The sequence below is a fragment of the Aplysia californica genome, unplaced genomic scaffold, assembly GCF_000002075.1.
Source record: "Aplysia californica isolate F4 #8 unplaced genomic scaffold, AplCal3.0 scaffold00054, whole genome shotgun sequence".
In the NCBI taxonomy this organism is placed as follows: domain Eukaryota; kingdom Metazoa; phylum Mollusca; class Gastropoda; order Aplysiida; family Aplysiidae; genus Aplysia; species Aplysia californica.
The window spans coordinates 484,560-502,059 of record NW_004797324.1 but is presented as its reverse complement, the minus strand read 5'-3'; the positions used below and the strand labels follow the sequence as shown (position 1 = coordinate 502,059).

The 17,500-nt window shown below is 38.9% G+C and overlaps 1 protein-coding gene across 1 annotated transcript in view; it reads left to right on the top strand.

Annotated features, from left to right (window-relative positions):
* Positions 1-16,907, top strand: part of LOC101844984 (ADP-ribosylation factor-like protein 16) — a 17,512-nt gene extending 605 nt beyond the window's left edge. The window contains exons 2-6 of the mRNA XM_005092851.3: positions 4,750-4,882; positions 6,768-6,811; positions 7,569-7,688; positions 9,729-9,844; positions 14,858-16,907. Coding sequence (XP_005092908.1) covers positions 4,810-4,882; positions 6,768-6,811; positions 7,569-7,688; positions 9,729-9,844; positions 14,858-15,041 — 537 coding nt within the window. The 5' untranslated portion in view covers positions 4,750-4,809 and the 3' untranslated portion in view covers positions 15,042-16,907. The remainder of the gene's footprint in view (positions 1-4,749; positions 4,883-6,767; positions 6,812-7,568; positions 7,689-9,728; positions 9,845-14,857) is intronic.
* The last annotated feature ends 593 nt before the right edge of the window (positions 16,908-17,500 follow it).

The window sequence follows — 17,500 nt, the reverse complement described above, 5'->3', positions numbered from 1 at the left end:
TTCGTTCAAATGCACACACGTCTGTGTAATCTCGATTGTTTACCAAAACTTGTGTTGCTGTGTATATAGCCTAGCATACGGCAACTTTTGAGGCTGGATTGTACTTTACCGGACCACCCGTCTCGGCCCGTGATTACTACGCACGCCTAGCCTAACTACGCACTCATAGTACTCTGCGTGCGGACAAAAGGTAGTTCCGCGGGCGACTTCGCGCACGCACAGCGAAGTCAGCGGCGACTGGCGAGGCGAGGTGAGCGAGAGGTGGTGGTGGTTGAGCGTGGGCAGGGGATTTAACTTTGGTGGACCACTGTGTATCATACCAACAGTGGGATGGGGGGGTTCAGGGGGGCTTGCCCCCCCTGGAAACTATAATAAAGAAAACACACAAAAATGTGAAACAATAACATGAGCGGACAGTCGTGTTTACATATCAATGGGGGGGTTTCAGGGGGGCTAGCCCCCCCTGATAACAATAATTTAAAGACACTCACACACACACATATAAACAATAGCATGATAAGTCGCGAGCAGGGCCAATGGGGTTGCAATTATGCAAATGAGCTCTCGTGCGCATCTCTAGCCCTCCATTGTACTTTGCCGGACCAGGAGTAGGCCTAGGGCCTAGGCCAAGCCAGCAGAGTCGCGAGCAAATAAGAATAGTGGACCACGTGATTAGATTGACCAATTAGCCTCAAGGTGTCAGGGTCATGGGTCAAAGGGCACAGTGGCACGGTCGTGATGACTGAAAAACCCGGTAAGAGACGGCAGTCGATTGCTGGCAGTTGAAGAGTGAGGACGTAGAAAACTGAGTAGGAGAGTGAGTAGGGGAGCTCGGAAACGAAGAACAGCGGACCACTAGGCACCAGGGGCGCCACAGCGAAAGTAGTTCCGACCGGTGGTCCGGTAAAGTACAATCTTACCACTTTTGATTCCATAGACTAGCGCACAATTCATTATGTAGATCTACGTCAAGACTAGCTTATCGTAGTAATAATGATCAGTTGCCGAGGGGAAAAAAGACTGTGACGTGTTTGTATCTACGACGTTCCACGCCCGGACCGCTAGTACCCCCCCAATCCAACCCCGACACACGCCAGAATAAACATGTGCGCGTGCCAACAATGCATGTGTTGGTTTGAAAAAAGGCCGCTGACTGGTCGCATGCAATCGACAAGTGAATAATGGTTCACGATGCAGGTGCAATTATGGATCGTTTCCTGGAATAGATAAAGTTCGTTTAGGGAGAAAAATGAGCAAAGCCACGTCCGGGCGGGCTTTTCTGAGTTCATCCTGGAAGCGACCTCGTTGAATCCGAGCTCGCTGATTTAAGTGTTCGTTGAATCCGAGTTATTTTTATTGATTTTAAAGATGAAAAAAAACGGGGAATCCATCTCATCTCGTTGAATCCGAGTTCTCGTTGAATCCGAACCCGTTAAATCCGAGTTCCACTGTAGTAGCCATCGTTTCTACGTGATAATATTGTAGTTCTGCCTGAATTGTGGAAGCTTTCTCAGTTTTTTGATGAACCTCCTAGGATTTGACTCCTTTTTTTATGACGTTGTCTTATTCCGATCAACATGGGTGGATCTAGATCTAGGAAAATCTAGATCTAGATTAGATCTAACAATTGTTTCTAACATTGTTTGCACAATAGTAGACCTGTTGTTCATCTCTCATTTAATCATAATCATTTGAGTTAGACAGAGTTTGAGCAAGTTTAGATTCTAAGTCGAAAGACGCTTGGATAACAATAACTAGACGGTGCAACTCGAACTTTAAGTTAGGCCTAGATCTAGAGAACGTGTACAAGCTGTCTACTGTCTACATTCTCTAAGTCTAATGTTCAGTGCTTCCAAGCGTAGCATCGAATCCCGGTCCCGGAAGGGGTTTTTTTTTCCTTCTCCTGAGCCTACAATTTAAAAAAAAAAAAATTAGACTCACAGACCAAGGAAAGCCACTACTGAACTTTAACCAGGCCTAAATTGGTAAAAGGAAAAGTATAGGCTATACTAAGGCCTACTTTGTACAGAGCTCCTCTTGGGGACAAAACCAGAATGTCATGCATGCTTCATCACTACATTCAGGGGTGAAGCGTCTATATATAATCAAATAATCACTGCTTCCCTTCCTAATTTTGAAACATTGTCGCTGTCAAATTCATCCTTAAACGCAAACCTCTTAAATTAAATGTAAAAAGACGTTCGTAATCAACAATGAACAGTATATGTCTAACATTCAAAACGGTTTCACGGCCTCAGAAATAGCCTCCTCACCCCTCTCGGGCCACTCCATAAGCAGTCGCAAGCTTTGATTAAGTAAGCTTAACTCTTTCGCTACGCCGAGCCGTGGGGGGGCGGCGCGGCTCAAGTGCCGTCAGTACGTTAAGCCGCCCCCGGCAGCTCAAGAACCGACGTTCAATTTTAGCTTGGTTTCTATTCCAATCCACTTATCCATGTTAAAATAAAGGTCATAATATAATGTTGACTTCCGGGTCAAGCGTTTCCACCGAAAATCGGAAGTTTTGATTCAGTTTTGAAACATGATTTCGTAGTTTATTCGACTTTGTTTTATCGCAAAGCCCAAATTATAGCCCAGACACCAATCTTAGTACTTTTACACAACAAAATGTATAATTATTTTGCTCACTAAAGAAGTGTAGGACTCTTCTTTATAATATTGATACTATTGGACGCAAATTGCCGGTGCACTGTAATTGAGAAATCAATATTTTTGAGTGCTAGATCTAGATTCTAGGCCTAGATCTAAATAGTCAAAATATTTTTTTCTCCCCAAAATCATTACTTTTGGGTGAAATTAATCAAAAAGTACCACTCAAGACATGTATAGGTTTATTCCAAGTGCAATTCTAAATAATTCCATATAAGTTACGCATATTTTTTTCTGTTTGTGATCCTTTTTTCAAAATTATTTAAAAAATTATTATTTTTCAATATCGGATGTTATGATCCAAATGTACAAATATTATAGAATGTATGTAAATAACTGCACATTTTTCAATATTTTCCTGTATAGTTATGGTTATTTTCAGGTATCATTTGACTAGGTGCAAACATGTTTTTTTAGTTTCACCTGAGATTATAAATTTTTTATTTTCCAATTTTATCCGCATCCAATCACAATTGTGTTGCATAATCGCCACTTACAGGAACCAAAGTTGAAAAATATGCAAATAAATAATGCAGGTGTATTCTACAAACCATACTGAAAATGTTGGTATATATGTTGATATTTATTTGAATTTATGGCCCCAAAGACATGTGAACTGCGCACTAGTCATCATCTCATTTCGCCCTCCCGAAAAGAATTCGTCCACAAGCCGAAAATGATACGTAGCGAATGAGTTAAAGTGAGTTTGGAAGAGTCTACCAATAGATTTGAAGGGAACATGTACATAGCAGTCCAAGCTGTTTCATTGCCACATATACCCTGTTCACCCCCTTGGGGCCACAGTTAAAATCAATCTCAAGCCCTGATTATGTATGCTAACTAACGCTGGTCGAGTCTACCTCACAAATGTGAGGGGAACTAACTCCTAATAATCTCTTGACTGCTGCGTGTGCTGGTTTTTTTTCTTCGACTTTTTACCGTCCTATAATCAGATCGTGACCTCGATTATGACACCAGCTCCTGGCCGCGAAAGGCTAACAAAAACAGCCAAATGTGAAATTTTAAAAATGATAATTGTCATGTTCTACCAAAGAGTTAGACTTACTGGTAGATCTATAACATATAGATCTAGTACTGACATCTCTGTTTCTTTGCTTTGTGTTTATGTATTCACATCTAAAGTTAAATTTAATTTTAGTTGGAACTGATATTTAATAAGATACTTTCCCGATTATTTTGACGGTTGAACATACAATATGAATTCCGGATTTGTTTTCATTCACAACTCAGAGTCGCCGCCTCGAGTAAGATTCTTGTGTGATTTCTACAGGCCATATCTGATACCGTTTCACTTTGTTTACCCTGTCAAACAAGTCAGCCTTCACCCCTGACTACATTTTAAAAAAACTACAAAGCAACAAGATATAGATCTAGATCTACTCTCTGTGGAAAGTTGGGTGTGTGAAAACGCTGTCCATCACTCTCTTTGTTCGGCGTGAGGGGCAGTCTCACCAAATATCATGCTGTCTAGGCTTGTCTAATGTAAGCTGTACAGATTTCCCTTTGTTCCGCTTAACCTGTCGGCGTGTTTCGCGGATCGGAGCGTTCTTTTCGTTTGTACGTCTAAATTATGTCGTAAAAAACACGTCTGATGACGAAAGCATGCGTTTGAGTGGAGCGTGTTTTTGTGTGGCGTGCGTTTAGGCGGAAACTACTGTAATTATTTTGAAAAATTTTTCGCTGAAGTTTAATCCTGTGTGGCGGCAAAGTAATTCTACATCACAGCGCGTCTCCCCCAAATCTGACTGTGATCGCTTAAAAAATATCAAGCAGTGCTTGATTTCTCACCCGAATCTCCAAACCATGTACAATTTTGTGGTTACACCTAATGATTTGTCGTATGATCGATAGATTGTGCAGTTTTTTAACATGATTTATGGTTACATGTAACCAGGCCTTGAGACAACACTTTTTTCTTTGACAATGAGTGGCCATTTTAGACAGTTTAAACTGTGATTATGAATTCAATCTGTGTTACATTTTCCTTGTCAGATTGGTCTGTCAGGGCTGACTTATACTCTTTGTTTATTTTAATTTTACATCTGATCTCTTTTCATGAAGACTGGAAAACTGCACACTGATAGCTGTCACTCAAGGTGCTTTCACTCAGCAGTGCCCATTATGTTGTTGATCGTTGGTCCCTCTGGTGTTGGAAAGACCTTGCTTTTGAAGAGGTTGCAAGCAAACACTAACAGTATCCTTTTGTAGACATGCTGGCAAATCTGGGAGGACATTGCAGTCGTAAACCTGACAAAAATATTTTTCCTTTATCGCTGATTAACACAGTGTGATGTAAAATGTTCATTGTCTCTCTCGTTTTGGGGTGTTTTTTGTGTTGTTATTTTAATGCAATGTGTATGATTTGATTTTTGTTTTTTCTTTGTTTTGTCGTTGATTCGCTCAATGAGGTCAATCTTTCTATTAAGGACCTGGCTTTGGCTTTGATATTAATTTTATTATCTTGGAATTTTTACTTAAACAGGAAACGTTATAAATAAACTGATAGCTTCTCTTATTTTTTCAAAAACATGGATATAATCTGATTTCAGTACCGTTCTAGATTACTAATGTTTACTCCAGTTGTTTTCTGTAGTATTTTTATTATGGACGGAAAATAAGTTTGTCTCTGCCTAAGAACACTCAGTATAAGAATCTGGTCTGCATTAAGTAAGTTTGAGCCCACTTTTACCATGCAACAGAATTTTTTCTATGCAATTCGCATGCCTAAAGACCAGTTCTAAATATAGAAATCCTCCAAAGTACCCGGTGTGAAGTAAGGGCAATTATCTTTACTTATCTGCTTTACCATAAATTGCGTGTGTAAAGGGGTCCTCTTCAGGGCTAAACCAATATATATCAACCATACTGTCGTGAAGTTCTATAAAACTAATTTCAAATGGCATCGCGACCTTCAAGCCGATCAGCCTTTCAGTAGATGCAGCCAGAGGAACTGATTTAATATTGGGGCGTCAAATTTAATGAAGAAGATGGGTGGGTGGAGGGATTGAGTTGAAAGCAGAAGGAGGGGGAGGGGAGAGATAGAGGATATAATTATGAATGAGAAGATGATTTCTGAACCCTACAAGCACACTTGCACAGAACATTGTTATCAAAGATGTGTGTTATCTTTGTTCAGCTGTTCAGTTTTAAAGCGGTTTTCAATTGTATCAATCCTTCGTTCCTCTTATGCTGTCAAAATATCCAATTGTCTTATAAAAGCTGGCCCATTCATGATTGTCTATTACCTTCATTTATGCAGCGTTAGCACTGGTTGGTACTGTTTCGGTTTCTATATACTTTATATTCATAAAAATTAACTCTAATAAGATAAGATAAGATACTTCTTTATTGTCCAGAGCCTGGCACATCCAGTTCTCACTTGCACCAAAAACCATGTGCACCACTCAGACATGCATATTCACATTCATTTTTGTTTTTATAACAAACCACTTTTCATCTTACATGGTCATCTGTACTGCATGCAAGTCTTTATTTCATCCTACCCCCCTGGGCAGTGCCACTGACTGAAGTGTCTTTAGGCCGCTCACAAAGGGGGCACATTTCTCGTTCTTATGCACCGTAGAATTGTAAATGGGCTGATTCAACAATGTCATGCTCATAACTGTGTCTGAACTACAACAGGGAACTGCTGCTTTTTCTTTCTTAATCCTTACTATCGTCATTTTCCTCTACTTCTTTTGTATGTTTGTCACACTCTTGTGACCCGCTATTTCTGGGGTGACTTGAAAGTCGAAACAGACTTTGTGCTGTTGAAGCTGGAGAGGTGAGCAGAGTAAGCTCGATTCCCTGTAAAGACTTCTCTGTTGTCATCCACCACTTGGTGCTCATATGACCTTATGCAGTTGCGAGCGCCGTAAAACCTCTACTAAATAAATAAATACTTTATTCCATCATAGAACAAACATGGAAAGCCAGCCGGAAAGAATTGAGTAGTGCCCTTTGACATCCACCTGAGAACTCAGTTTGTTGTCCAAAGACACTGCTTTTTTTGTTTCCCTATGAAAGGGTTCTTATGCGGAGATCACTGTGCTAGTTATGAATCCTTATTTGATAACCAGATGCAACAATCTCAAAAGAAGATGTGCCTGCAACGATTGCTACTGTAAGTAATAATACTGTTTTCTTGGGAAAGGATGCGGATTCACTGTGTAACAAATTGTATAAACGTTCCTGTCGATTTTCATACAAAATTTTTCTCTATGGGGTGTGCAGCCATAAGCTGACAAAATGCCTTTTTTAAAATTTACAGCAGTTTAGAGAATTTCGAGAAAAAGATGTTTTTTGTCAACGTAAAAAAATAGAGTGCTTCTGAAATTTGATTTCTAGTTTATACAAAAAACTAGTCACAGTTTTTTTTTCAATTTTTTTTACACAAGTAGGGTAACTGATCAGGCTTTAGATAGAGCAAATAAAAATTGTTGGCGCCAAAATAAAAAAGGCGTTTTGTCAGCTTATGGCAGTCTAGTCAATGTGTTCAAAGAATATAACCCAAGAAGTATGCAAGAACATCAGAGCTTTGACACTCTGTCAAATATTGTATCCTTCCAATCCTTATTAAGTGTCGAACGGCTTCAGTTAATTTTGACTTTACTTCTGGGAGTATTTAACTTGTTAACAAATAATATGAAATTTTCTTGATGTTTGTACGGCTTCTAATATTCTTATACCAGTACTTATCTTTTCATTTTTATTTACTTGCTTTACAACCATTTTTGTTAGCAACATATTAGAAAAAAATTTGATGCCATTTCATGTGGGTTGAATGTCTTTCTGAACCCCATTTGTTTTAGATTTTTGTGTTAGTGATAATTTTGTTTGATTTGAGATTGTATCGTGACAGTTACATTATATTGCCCTAGGTTGGAACGAATCTTATGACTGTCATGACATTGAAGAAGACTGAAGTGACAGTGAGAGAAATGGGTGGAGCAATGGCACCGATCTGGCACAAATACTACAAGGACTCACATGCTATTATGGTAATCAAACATAGCTTTCTCTTACCTAATTATTTATTTGTCATCAATGCCTTGCTTGTAGAAAAATATGCTCATTGACACAATTTATAAAAGCTGCTTTCGCATACGGAAACTTTTGTGCTGAATACTATGAAAACCTGAACTTTCGTACTCAGAGTTTTTCTTCTTGTAAGTAAATACAGTATAGTCTGCTTATATCGACATGTGTCAGGAAGTGGATTTGATGTCGATATATAAGAATGTCGATAAATGAAAATATGAAGCTAAAGAGGAAAAAACAAGGAGAGGTCAGTGGTAAAAGACAACATTACCTTTTTAAGCTGTTTGCTTCCCTTGTTTCTTGAAACTGACAAGAGGCAGAGGGGAAAGGGGGGGGGGGGGAGTTGAGTTGCGGTATCAAAGACCGAGCAGCATGAGACGCACACTAGCGCAAACTTTATATTGTATCATCCTTGTACGGCCTGTTCATGACCGCTTGCTGGGGAAAATGGAAAGGTGAGGCGTGGACTCGCTGACCGTAGCACTTGCCAGCGACAGACTGAGAATGGGATGGGAAAGGGAAGTGAGTGATCGGGAGTGGGTGTAGGGAGGTGATGCCCAGTGTACGAGACGCTCATGTCTGTGAGGCAGTATAAAATATATACTGTATAAATATGAAATAGAGAAGTTTTTAAAGTATGGAATGACTTTTTGGTGGTGCAGGCTGTTGTTCAGGATTGAAAGCATGTGGACTTACTACTGGAAGCTGCAGTTTGACTCTTGTTCTTCTTTTCACAACTGCATTTCCTTGCAAGTGCTCAAACGAAGTGGACATAACTGGACAAAGTCCATCATATCCACTCATCTGATTTTGAAAAAAATTAAGGTTTCTATTCTTCACATATTTCGCAAATAAATTTGAGCAAGTTTCTTTTATAGGAGTATTGAAGATGATGTGAACTGTAATGGATGATTAATGAGATCCATTTCAGATTCAAATCCTTTATATTGGTTTCATTTCCATACATTTTTAACAAAACACTTCTAATTCACATTGATTTGTTGGGGGCTTTTTTAAATGAATGAGACAAATTCATATGAATAGAAGTAATTAATAATACATGGTACCCGCAAAAGTTTCCTAATATACATTTATAACAAAATCGACAGAATTGGTGAATTTGTAAAATGTCAGAAGCCGAAAATAGAGCAATTTAATTCCTTTTCCTTCTGTATTTTTAGATACAAATAGCTACTTCATTTTTTTTTTTCAGCATCAAATCATTGTTCTTTTCTTTGTTTTGAATTAAACAAAGTGAGCAACTTCAAAACTGAAAAACATTGAAGCATAATAATATGATTTAGAATAATCAGAGACAACTTAAAGCCAACAAAATTTTGTCCACCATAAGCAAAGTCGCTTGATCAGTGTGCATAGATATTATGTCGTAATTAGTATAAAAAAAACCCACTGACCTCTTTTGTTGCATTCTGTATAAAGCTTCACAAAATGTAGTTTTTCTTTAAATGAATATTAAATCACTTGTTATGTAAAGGGAGTCAATTCTGGCACTTCTCATCTTGTCTGTTTCATTGGTACCAGTTGTCACCAAATTTCAGAAATATCTTTTACTGTGTTTTGTTGTGACACTGTTTACATCTCAACCCCCAGCAAAAGTTATTATAACAGGTGTTGATATTTAAATTGACCAAAGAACATTTTTAAAGTATGTGAAAAAAAATGGCTAAACTAAACAAGATTTACTTTTTTTCTCAGATTTGTGCTTTCCTTGGGTTTTGAGCCGAAGTAGGCAAAACTTAATTCGATATTATGGCCTTTTTATAATATATGAGTCGATGATGCCTATTTTGCCATGTCTTCATATTGTGCTGTTTATGATATTATTACTAATTTATTATATGAGTAATGTGTGATGCAGTAGTGGTTGAACTGGTTGATGATGATGGTTATAATATGATTGCTCTATTATTTTTTATTGTTGATTTCATTGCAACTTATTTAGGCGTGCACAACATGATTGTGATGTTGACCGTTTTCAGTTCATGATTGACCTGTCCAAGCATGTGCAAGTGTCTATTGCTGCTGTCCAGCTTATGACTCTACTGTCGCACCCTAGTACACAGGACGTGCCATTTCTCATTATTCTCAATAAAAGGTTAGTTGAATCTTTATGAAATACTGAAGACCTGCTTCATACCACGATTTTATCATAATTGTCATGATTTATTGTCTCAATCAATGTTATCACAATATTTTTATCCTCTAATATGAGCTCGTTACTCTTAATCCTGGGTATATTTCCTGGCGGTATGAGGTCTTATCTATTTCCTGCAACAAACTAAAGAAAACTTAAACAAGCAAACAGAAACAAAGTGCAAAAGTGTGCCAAACTACAAAAAGTCAGTTCTTATTAGAGGATCCCGTTTGTTGTTTTTGATGAAGCCAACTTATCAGACTTTGTGCGGTTGAGGCTAGAGAGGTGAGCAGAGTAAGCCTGATTAATTCCCCATTTTGACTACTCTGTTGACATCCACCCGTTGCGCTCTAGGACCTTATGCAGTTGCGAACACCGTAAAACTAGACTAGAAGCCTGCTAAGCGTCTTTTCATTATGGAAAAAAAAGCTTGCCACAATCAAAGTAGTGCAAGGAGTCTAAAAAAAGAGGACCAAATTAAATGACAATATTCAGGTCGTCTTTTCACTAATTTCAACAACGCTTTGAACAAATGAAATTCAATAAAGGGGACGTAACATTTCAATTTGAAGAAAATCAATCTTCATGTTCTAGAAATATCAATTTAAAAGCTATTTACCAAAACTGAGTAAAATGCAGAACTACTTTTTAATAATGTTCTGTTACAAGGGCTTGATCAGCCCTTCATGGTTTCAGGACAAGGACAATTATACTACGACTGTCACATCAGAATGGATATCTCATCAGACACAGAAAGTTGTGGTTGTGTTCATGGAAATCTAGATTCATTCCAGTTTGCATACAAAGAGAGGATGCTGTACTTTGTTTTTTTGTGACTCTATACTGAAACACATTGAAACATCTAAAACGTATGTACTTTTTTGTTGATTTTTCCTCAGCATTTAATACAGCTCAACTGCATATTGTCATTGAAAAACTTCTGAGTCTGAGAGTTAATCATTAGTGAGGTATCGTGGTGAAATCAGGCTTTCGTCAAAATAACAAAATTGGGGAAACAGGCATTTTCCCCACCAATTTCGCTGCAGTAGTCTCCGCCTAAACGCATGGTGTTACATGGAGCGTGCTTTTACATAAACCTTTGCAAGGGGAGGAAGGGACGCAGTCATCTCAATTCCTTATTACTCTAGTGATCTCCCTTGGAGGAGGGGGTCATTTTGACAGATAATGTGACGACACGCGACTGTTTTGTGAAGGATTCCCCGACAGGGGTTAAAAATACAAAGGAGAAAGGCGTTGAATGGGGGGGGGGGGACAGACTCAATGTAATGAATATGCACTACAAACATCAGGAACAGATAGCCTAAGAGGAAACTGTTGGTTATAGTCATAGAGACGACGGACCAGCCACGTGGCTTTCCAAGAGACCATCCCCGACCGTAAATTTCATGCAGAATCATCCTCAAGAAACATTTTCTCTTGTGATTCATTGAACAGGTATGTTAAGTTCTTCGAGCGCAGCTTATTAGGCTTACTTGGCTAATCTTAAATCCTATAGAGGCCTGTCTAGTGTTTTGCGGCATTTACCCATGTTGCGCATCAGGCCTAGATCTAACTAAACTAGATCAGTCACTCAAACTCAAACACCAGTCAGAAACCTTCTCTCAAAGATACATTTCCAGTGACCAATCAAAAATCATTTCAGTCTACCCAAACCCATCTTCCCCCCCCCCCCCCCCCCCCCAACATTTAACCGACTAGCCCTAGACCGAGACCTATGCGTCAGTGGAAAGTAGGGTGTGTAAACTCTGCCCTTCACTCTCTTTGTACGGCGTGAGGGGCACTCTCACCAAATATCCAGTTTTCTAGGCTTGTCTTATGCAGGCTGTGCAGATTGTCGTGAAAATTTCCTCTTGACAAGCTTGTCGGCGTGTTTCGCAGATCGGAGCGTGCGTTTAGAGGGAGTGACCGTGCGTTTATACATCTAAATTATAAAGTTAAAAAACCTGTCAGATGACGAAAGCGTGCTTTTAGCGGAGCGTGCTTTTGTGTGGCGTGCGTTATGGTGGAGACTACTGTATTTTAATCAAATTTTTGAAAAACGTTGATTAAAAGCTCAAAATATGTAATTCTTCAGATCTCAAGGACTCTTTTGCTATTGAAGTTACCAAACTTTGGCCTCCATTTTCTCGCTTTTTTTACACCTGAAACCAAGTGAACTCACCTCTTTCAATCACAAATATCTTTACTTCTGCTGCAGAAAGATGAGTATTTTTTTCATCAAAAGCAAGATAAATGAATTGGGTCATGTAATTTTTGACAGGCAGACCACAATATGTTAAGCTCCACAACGCAAAATCTGACACAATCCTTTGTAACACCAACGGTCCTCAAGGGTGTGTTTTGTCACCAGTTTTGTATACAATATCAATGATCATAGAAGTAAATATAAAACAACATGCTTAATTAAGTTCGCAGATGACTCCACTATTATTGGATTTATTTAATAAGCCTTGATGAAAAAGAGTATTTTAAAGAAATGTGCATGTTTTTTAAATTGTGCTTTTCAAATTTTCTGAAAGTGAACCTCTCAAAAACAAAGAAAATGATTTTTTATTTTAGAACAGCTAGAGGAAAACCAACAATCCCGCCTTTCATAATTGAACAAAAAACAATTGGATTCATGGATTCGTACAAATATCTTGGTCTTACATTCGACAACAAATTTACATGGCAAAATCATGTAAACTATATAGTTAAAAAGGTAAATCAGAGGCTGTACTTCCTGAGGAAACTTAAGTCCTTCAATCTGAATCCTTCCGTCCTTCGAATATTCTACACTACCACAATAGAAACTTTGATAATAAATTTTGGTATCTCTTGTTATGGTAGCAATTTGGGAAAACAGCACATCATGAAAATAAGCAAGTTGATCAGTAAGGCATCAAGAACAATTGGTAGAGACCTAAGTGACTTTGAATATCTGCACAAGACAAACATTCTAAAAAAGGCAGAAATAATGCTAAGTGACCATAGCCACCCACTGACATCGGAATTTCAATTATCGACCCCCTAAACGATATTTCCAAAAAAAGCAAGAATATAAAGTATAATAAAGATATAGAAATTTGTTTGTACCAACTGCAGTGAGGCTACTCAACGTAGTGCTAGAAATGAAACAGAGAGAGAGAGAGAGAGAGAGAATGTTTTACGGAGTGGGCTGTTTCAGCACGTGAGACATGTATTACTAATGTCCTGTCTTGTTGTGCGTATGCATGAGTGCACCTTTACCTTTATAAGATCCACTGCCATTGTAAACGACCAAGAAAAATTTCTCCCTGTGAGGTGTGTAAAGATTGCCTTTTTAATTTTCAAGAAGAAGGGGTTCCAGCAGGGTGGGATCGCACTCAATGCATCATGAGTGGCCCTTGCATGGTTGCAAGAAGAGTTTTGAGAATGCGTTTTTAGCCCATAGCTAACAAATTAATGGTCACTGCATCCCCCCTGGATTATTTCCTTTGGGGATTTTCGACACATTCTATGGAAACAACCAATAAACAATCTAACAGTTGAAACTTTATGTTGAACAGGAGGTCTAAAGAAACAACCCAGAAACATTGTACATGGTTAATAAAAATTTCCAGTGAATTCAAACTGGTTGCGAGTGAAATGGTCAACACCTGTAGCATAATTATAATTTCAAAGTGTATACAGACCCGGTAACCGGGAACAAAGTCACGAAGTATACAGACCCGGTAGGGGAACTCTTTTGTGAGGTCGGAAAGTTTCAGCGCCCAGACCCGGTAGTGTGTGTGTGTGTGTGTGTGTGTGTGTGTGTGTGTGTGTGTGTGTGTGTGTGTGTGTGAGGAGAGAGAGAGAGAGAGAGCAGGGGAAAGTGCTAGCAAAATATGACATGCCCCAGCTAACATGAGGGAACGAGAAAAAGATAGGTGGGGAGAAAGAAAGACAGAGACAAACAAAGAAAAAGAGAATGCGAGCGATACAGAGAGAGAGAGAATGCGAGCGATACAGAGAGAAAGAGAGAGAGAGAGAGAGAGTAGAGAGAGAGACTGCTTGATTGAAATTATGACATTGTTCTTTTCTTCAAATTGTGATTCCTCCAAGTCCAAAAACGGAGGAAAAACGATCGTTCATCGAAAAGACATCCGTAATCTTCATTTAGATCTAGAGATCTAGAATCTAGATATAGAGATCTAGATCTAGATCTAGGCTAACATCGAAACTAGATCAATGATTTATGTCTGTCTATCTAGACCTAGGCCATAGATCTAGATCTAGAAGAACCTAGGTCTAGGTCTACCCTGAGCCAAGAGGGCGCTGAAACTTTCCGAATTCACAAAAGAGTTCCCCTACCGGGTCTGTATACTTCGTGACTTTGTTCCCGGTTACCGGGTCTGTATACACTCCCTTATAATTTTGATATCGTCCGCCTTCCGTGTGGTGGTTTGGCAATGTCAGTTTTATATAAATTTGATCTTCAATGCACAAATACACATTATGGTTGGATTTTGATAAGTTGCTAAGTTTTGTTTCCCTCAATTTTGTTTGAAATTTTTTTCAATTGATATTTCTCAAAAACATTTTCATCATGTTGTCTGGATTTTAAAAAGTTTTAGTATGGTTTTACAGCACTCGCAACCGCATAAGGCAATATGAGTGCCAAGGAGTGGATGTCAATAGAGAAGTCCAAACCGGGAATCAGGCTTACTCTGCTCAACTGTCTAGCCTCAATAGCACAAAGTTTGCGTCGACTATCAAGGCACCCTGGAAATAGCAGTTCACAAGAGAGTGACAAATATACAAAAGAATTGTCTAGTTTAATGTTCCCCTTGGTTGAATTGTTTTTGTAAAAAAAATAATTTTGAAATTGATACAAAAATGATGTAACACTCATTATAAATCTATTATATTTATTATGAATATATATTGCTTCATTTTTCATAAAAATCAATTTTTTTTAAAGAACTACTTTAATATTTTCCTTACTGTCCTCAGAGATTTGTCCAACAGCATGAGTAGTGTGGAGGTGGAGTGTCTATTTCGTCTGGAAGAGCTGATCCACCACGCTTCACAGAAGATTCAAGTTGTGGAGACTAGTGCGAAGACTGGCTATCAACTGGAGGAAGTTGCCAAGTGGCTGCATGAATATCATCGGAATGAGGAGACTGGAACGTCCTGACAAACAGGTCAATATGGTGCTCTGTTTCTCCAAATCTCTGATGGTTGTCTCTATGAGAACTCACGAGCAGCTACACCTATTCAGAGAAGAAATACCTTCTCAGAGAGTCAAATTGAACATGGGTGGAGTCGTGTAAAATCTATTGTGGCAATCACTGCAGGCCTAGGTGTTCATGACTGTTTAAAACGTATTAGCGTGACGAAGTAACCAATGTTTTGTCATTGTTGCTGTTAATTCTGTGGCTCTGAGGCTCATGCCCATCGATCCAGTGTCATGTTGTACAAGTTGAAAGTCCCTATTGGTTAGTTCCTTCTTCCATGTGGGGTAATGTTTAAGTCGGTGTTGGGAGAAAGAGGATAATGCTGAAATTCCTCTAGCCTATGGTGTTGGAGGAGCAGGTATTAAAACCAACAGATACAGAATCTGTGAAAAATCAAAATCTTTGAGGTACTTATGTTTTAACTGCCTTGTATTTTGCGCCCTGTTAATCACTGTTGTTGCTTTTTGAGCGAAGTCTATAATACTCTATTCAAAATGAGAAAAAGTATCTTGTGATTGTACTGACTGTTTCGTTTCAATTACCCTCTCTCCCCAGCGATGACTGCACCATGTTTCAATGACCTTGTCTCTATCAACCATTGACTGTGCTTACTGTATTGTTTCACTGACTGTGTCACTTCCCGGCATGGATTTTACTGATTGTTCCTTTCTCACCACCAGATATCAAAATGTAATCGAATCAGTGTTGGTATCGGTATTGTTGCTTAGGTTTTTTTCTAACAGTTATGTTTGATTCATTAGCCTCAGTAAGCTCGTGGTACACTTCAGGGGCAGCTCGTGGGTCTAAAAAGTCGACATGCACAATTAAGTTATCGCAGGTTGAAGGCAGTCAAGGGCATGGTAAATGGGATGTATTCTTCATCCTACCTGTATGGCGAAAATCCACTTGAAGAAGAAAACTATGTTTCGTTCTTTTGCTGCAGCAAAGGTGTCCATTATTCTGTTTAAATTGGGGATTCTGTCCATGATATCCTTGTAGATTGACATAACCATTAGAGTATTGTCCCATTGAAGAACGGGAGCATATCTGTATATGTTGCTTCCTTTTTATTAGACGTCTAAAAGTTACAGTAGCTCTAACAGGGATTGGTGACAACAACTGTGTAGTAGTTAACCACTCGAGTGCTTAGTTAAAATCACTGTGTGTATTCAGATTTAGAGATAAAAATGTTTTTTTTAATGGATTAGCACTATATTCAGAAATAATTTCATTACAGCAAAACTATTGGAGATAACCCCATAAAAGTCGGTATTATTTTGAAAGATCCTTGAATGAGGAACATTTTCATGCCATTTGTGTGGGGTTTTGACCAGAAATTATGGGATTTCAAGCTTACAAAAAAACCAATAACGTTGTTATTTCCCCGTGGATATTGAATCTGAAAAAAGTTTTATTTCAGTACTAAAGATGTTTAATATTGAGAAAAAATGTCTTTCTTACCTAGTCAAGGAGATTCCTAGCCTTGTGGTAGGGTAAAAAAACACTTAGGGCACAGCGTCACCTGACAATGTTCACATTGCCAGACTGGGTTTTTTTCTTTTGGGTGGATGTTCCTGCATCTTCTCCTCTTTCTTCCTCCAATCTTTGACAGCTTGCGATTGGAAAATTGGAAAGACCTGTTGCTTAAGAATGTTCAGGAGGTAAGAATTCCGTTTGAGATGGTGGCTCTGGTGTCACTCGAGCTCCTTCGATTTCGCTGCTTTTTACCCGGTTGCCAATTCCCCATAGGGATTGAACCAGCTCAATCCTGAAACCAGTCAACTCTCTTTGATCACATTTTACATGACTAAAAAACTGCATAAACAGAAAAAAATTGAACCTGTAGTTACCAAACTTCTGTTGCTGCCTTCAAATGCAGCTACTACATGGTTCTTCTTCTTCTTCTTCTTCTATCCCGTGGTTGGGGCAACCGTGGGGGCACCACTGCATCTGAAAACCAGCTCTCGCCATCTATTTTTGTCCTCTGCTTACCTCAGATTGTCACCCATTGTCTTTCCTGTCCACTCTGTAATGTTGTCCTCCTGTCTCCTTCTCTGCCTTCCTCTCTTTCTCTTTCCTATTACGGTTCGTTGCAGGATTGTTTTGGCAAGTCCTGTGGATCTTGTGACATGCCCATACCATTTTAATTTTCGTCTCTTCACTGTGGTCAGTAGATCTTTATATTGCCCCACTACGTTGATGATTCTCTTTCGTACCTCAGCATTTGAAACGTGGTCTTTGTGCGAAATGGCAAGGAGTCTGCGGTAACGTCTCATCTCTGTGGTCTGAATCTTTTTCTCTAATTCTGCTGTTAGTGTCCACGACTCGCAGGCGTATAAAAATATTGAGATGACCAGTGAGCGCATTAGTCTAATTTTTTAGTTGTGCGTGATGTTTCTGTCCCTCCAAATAGGCTTCA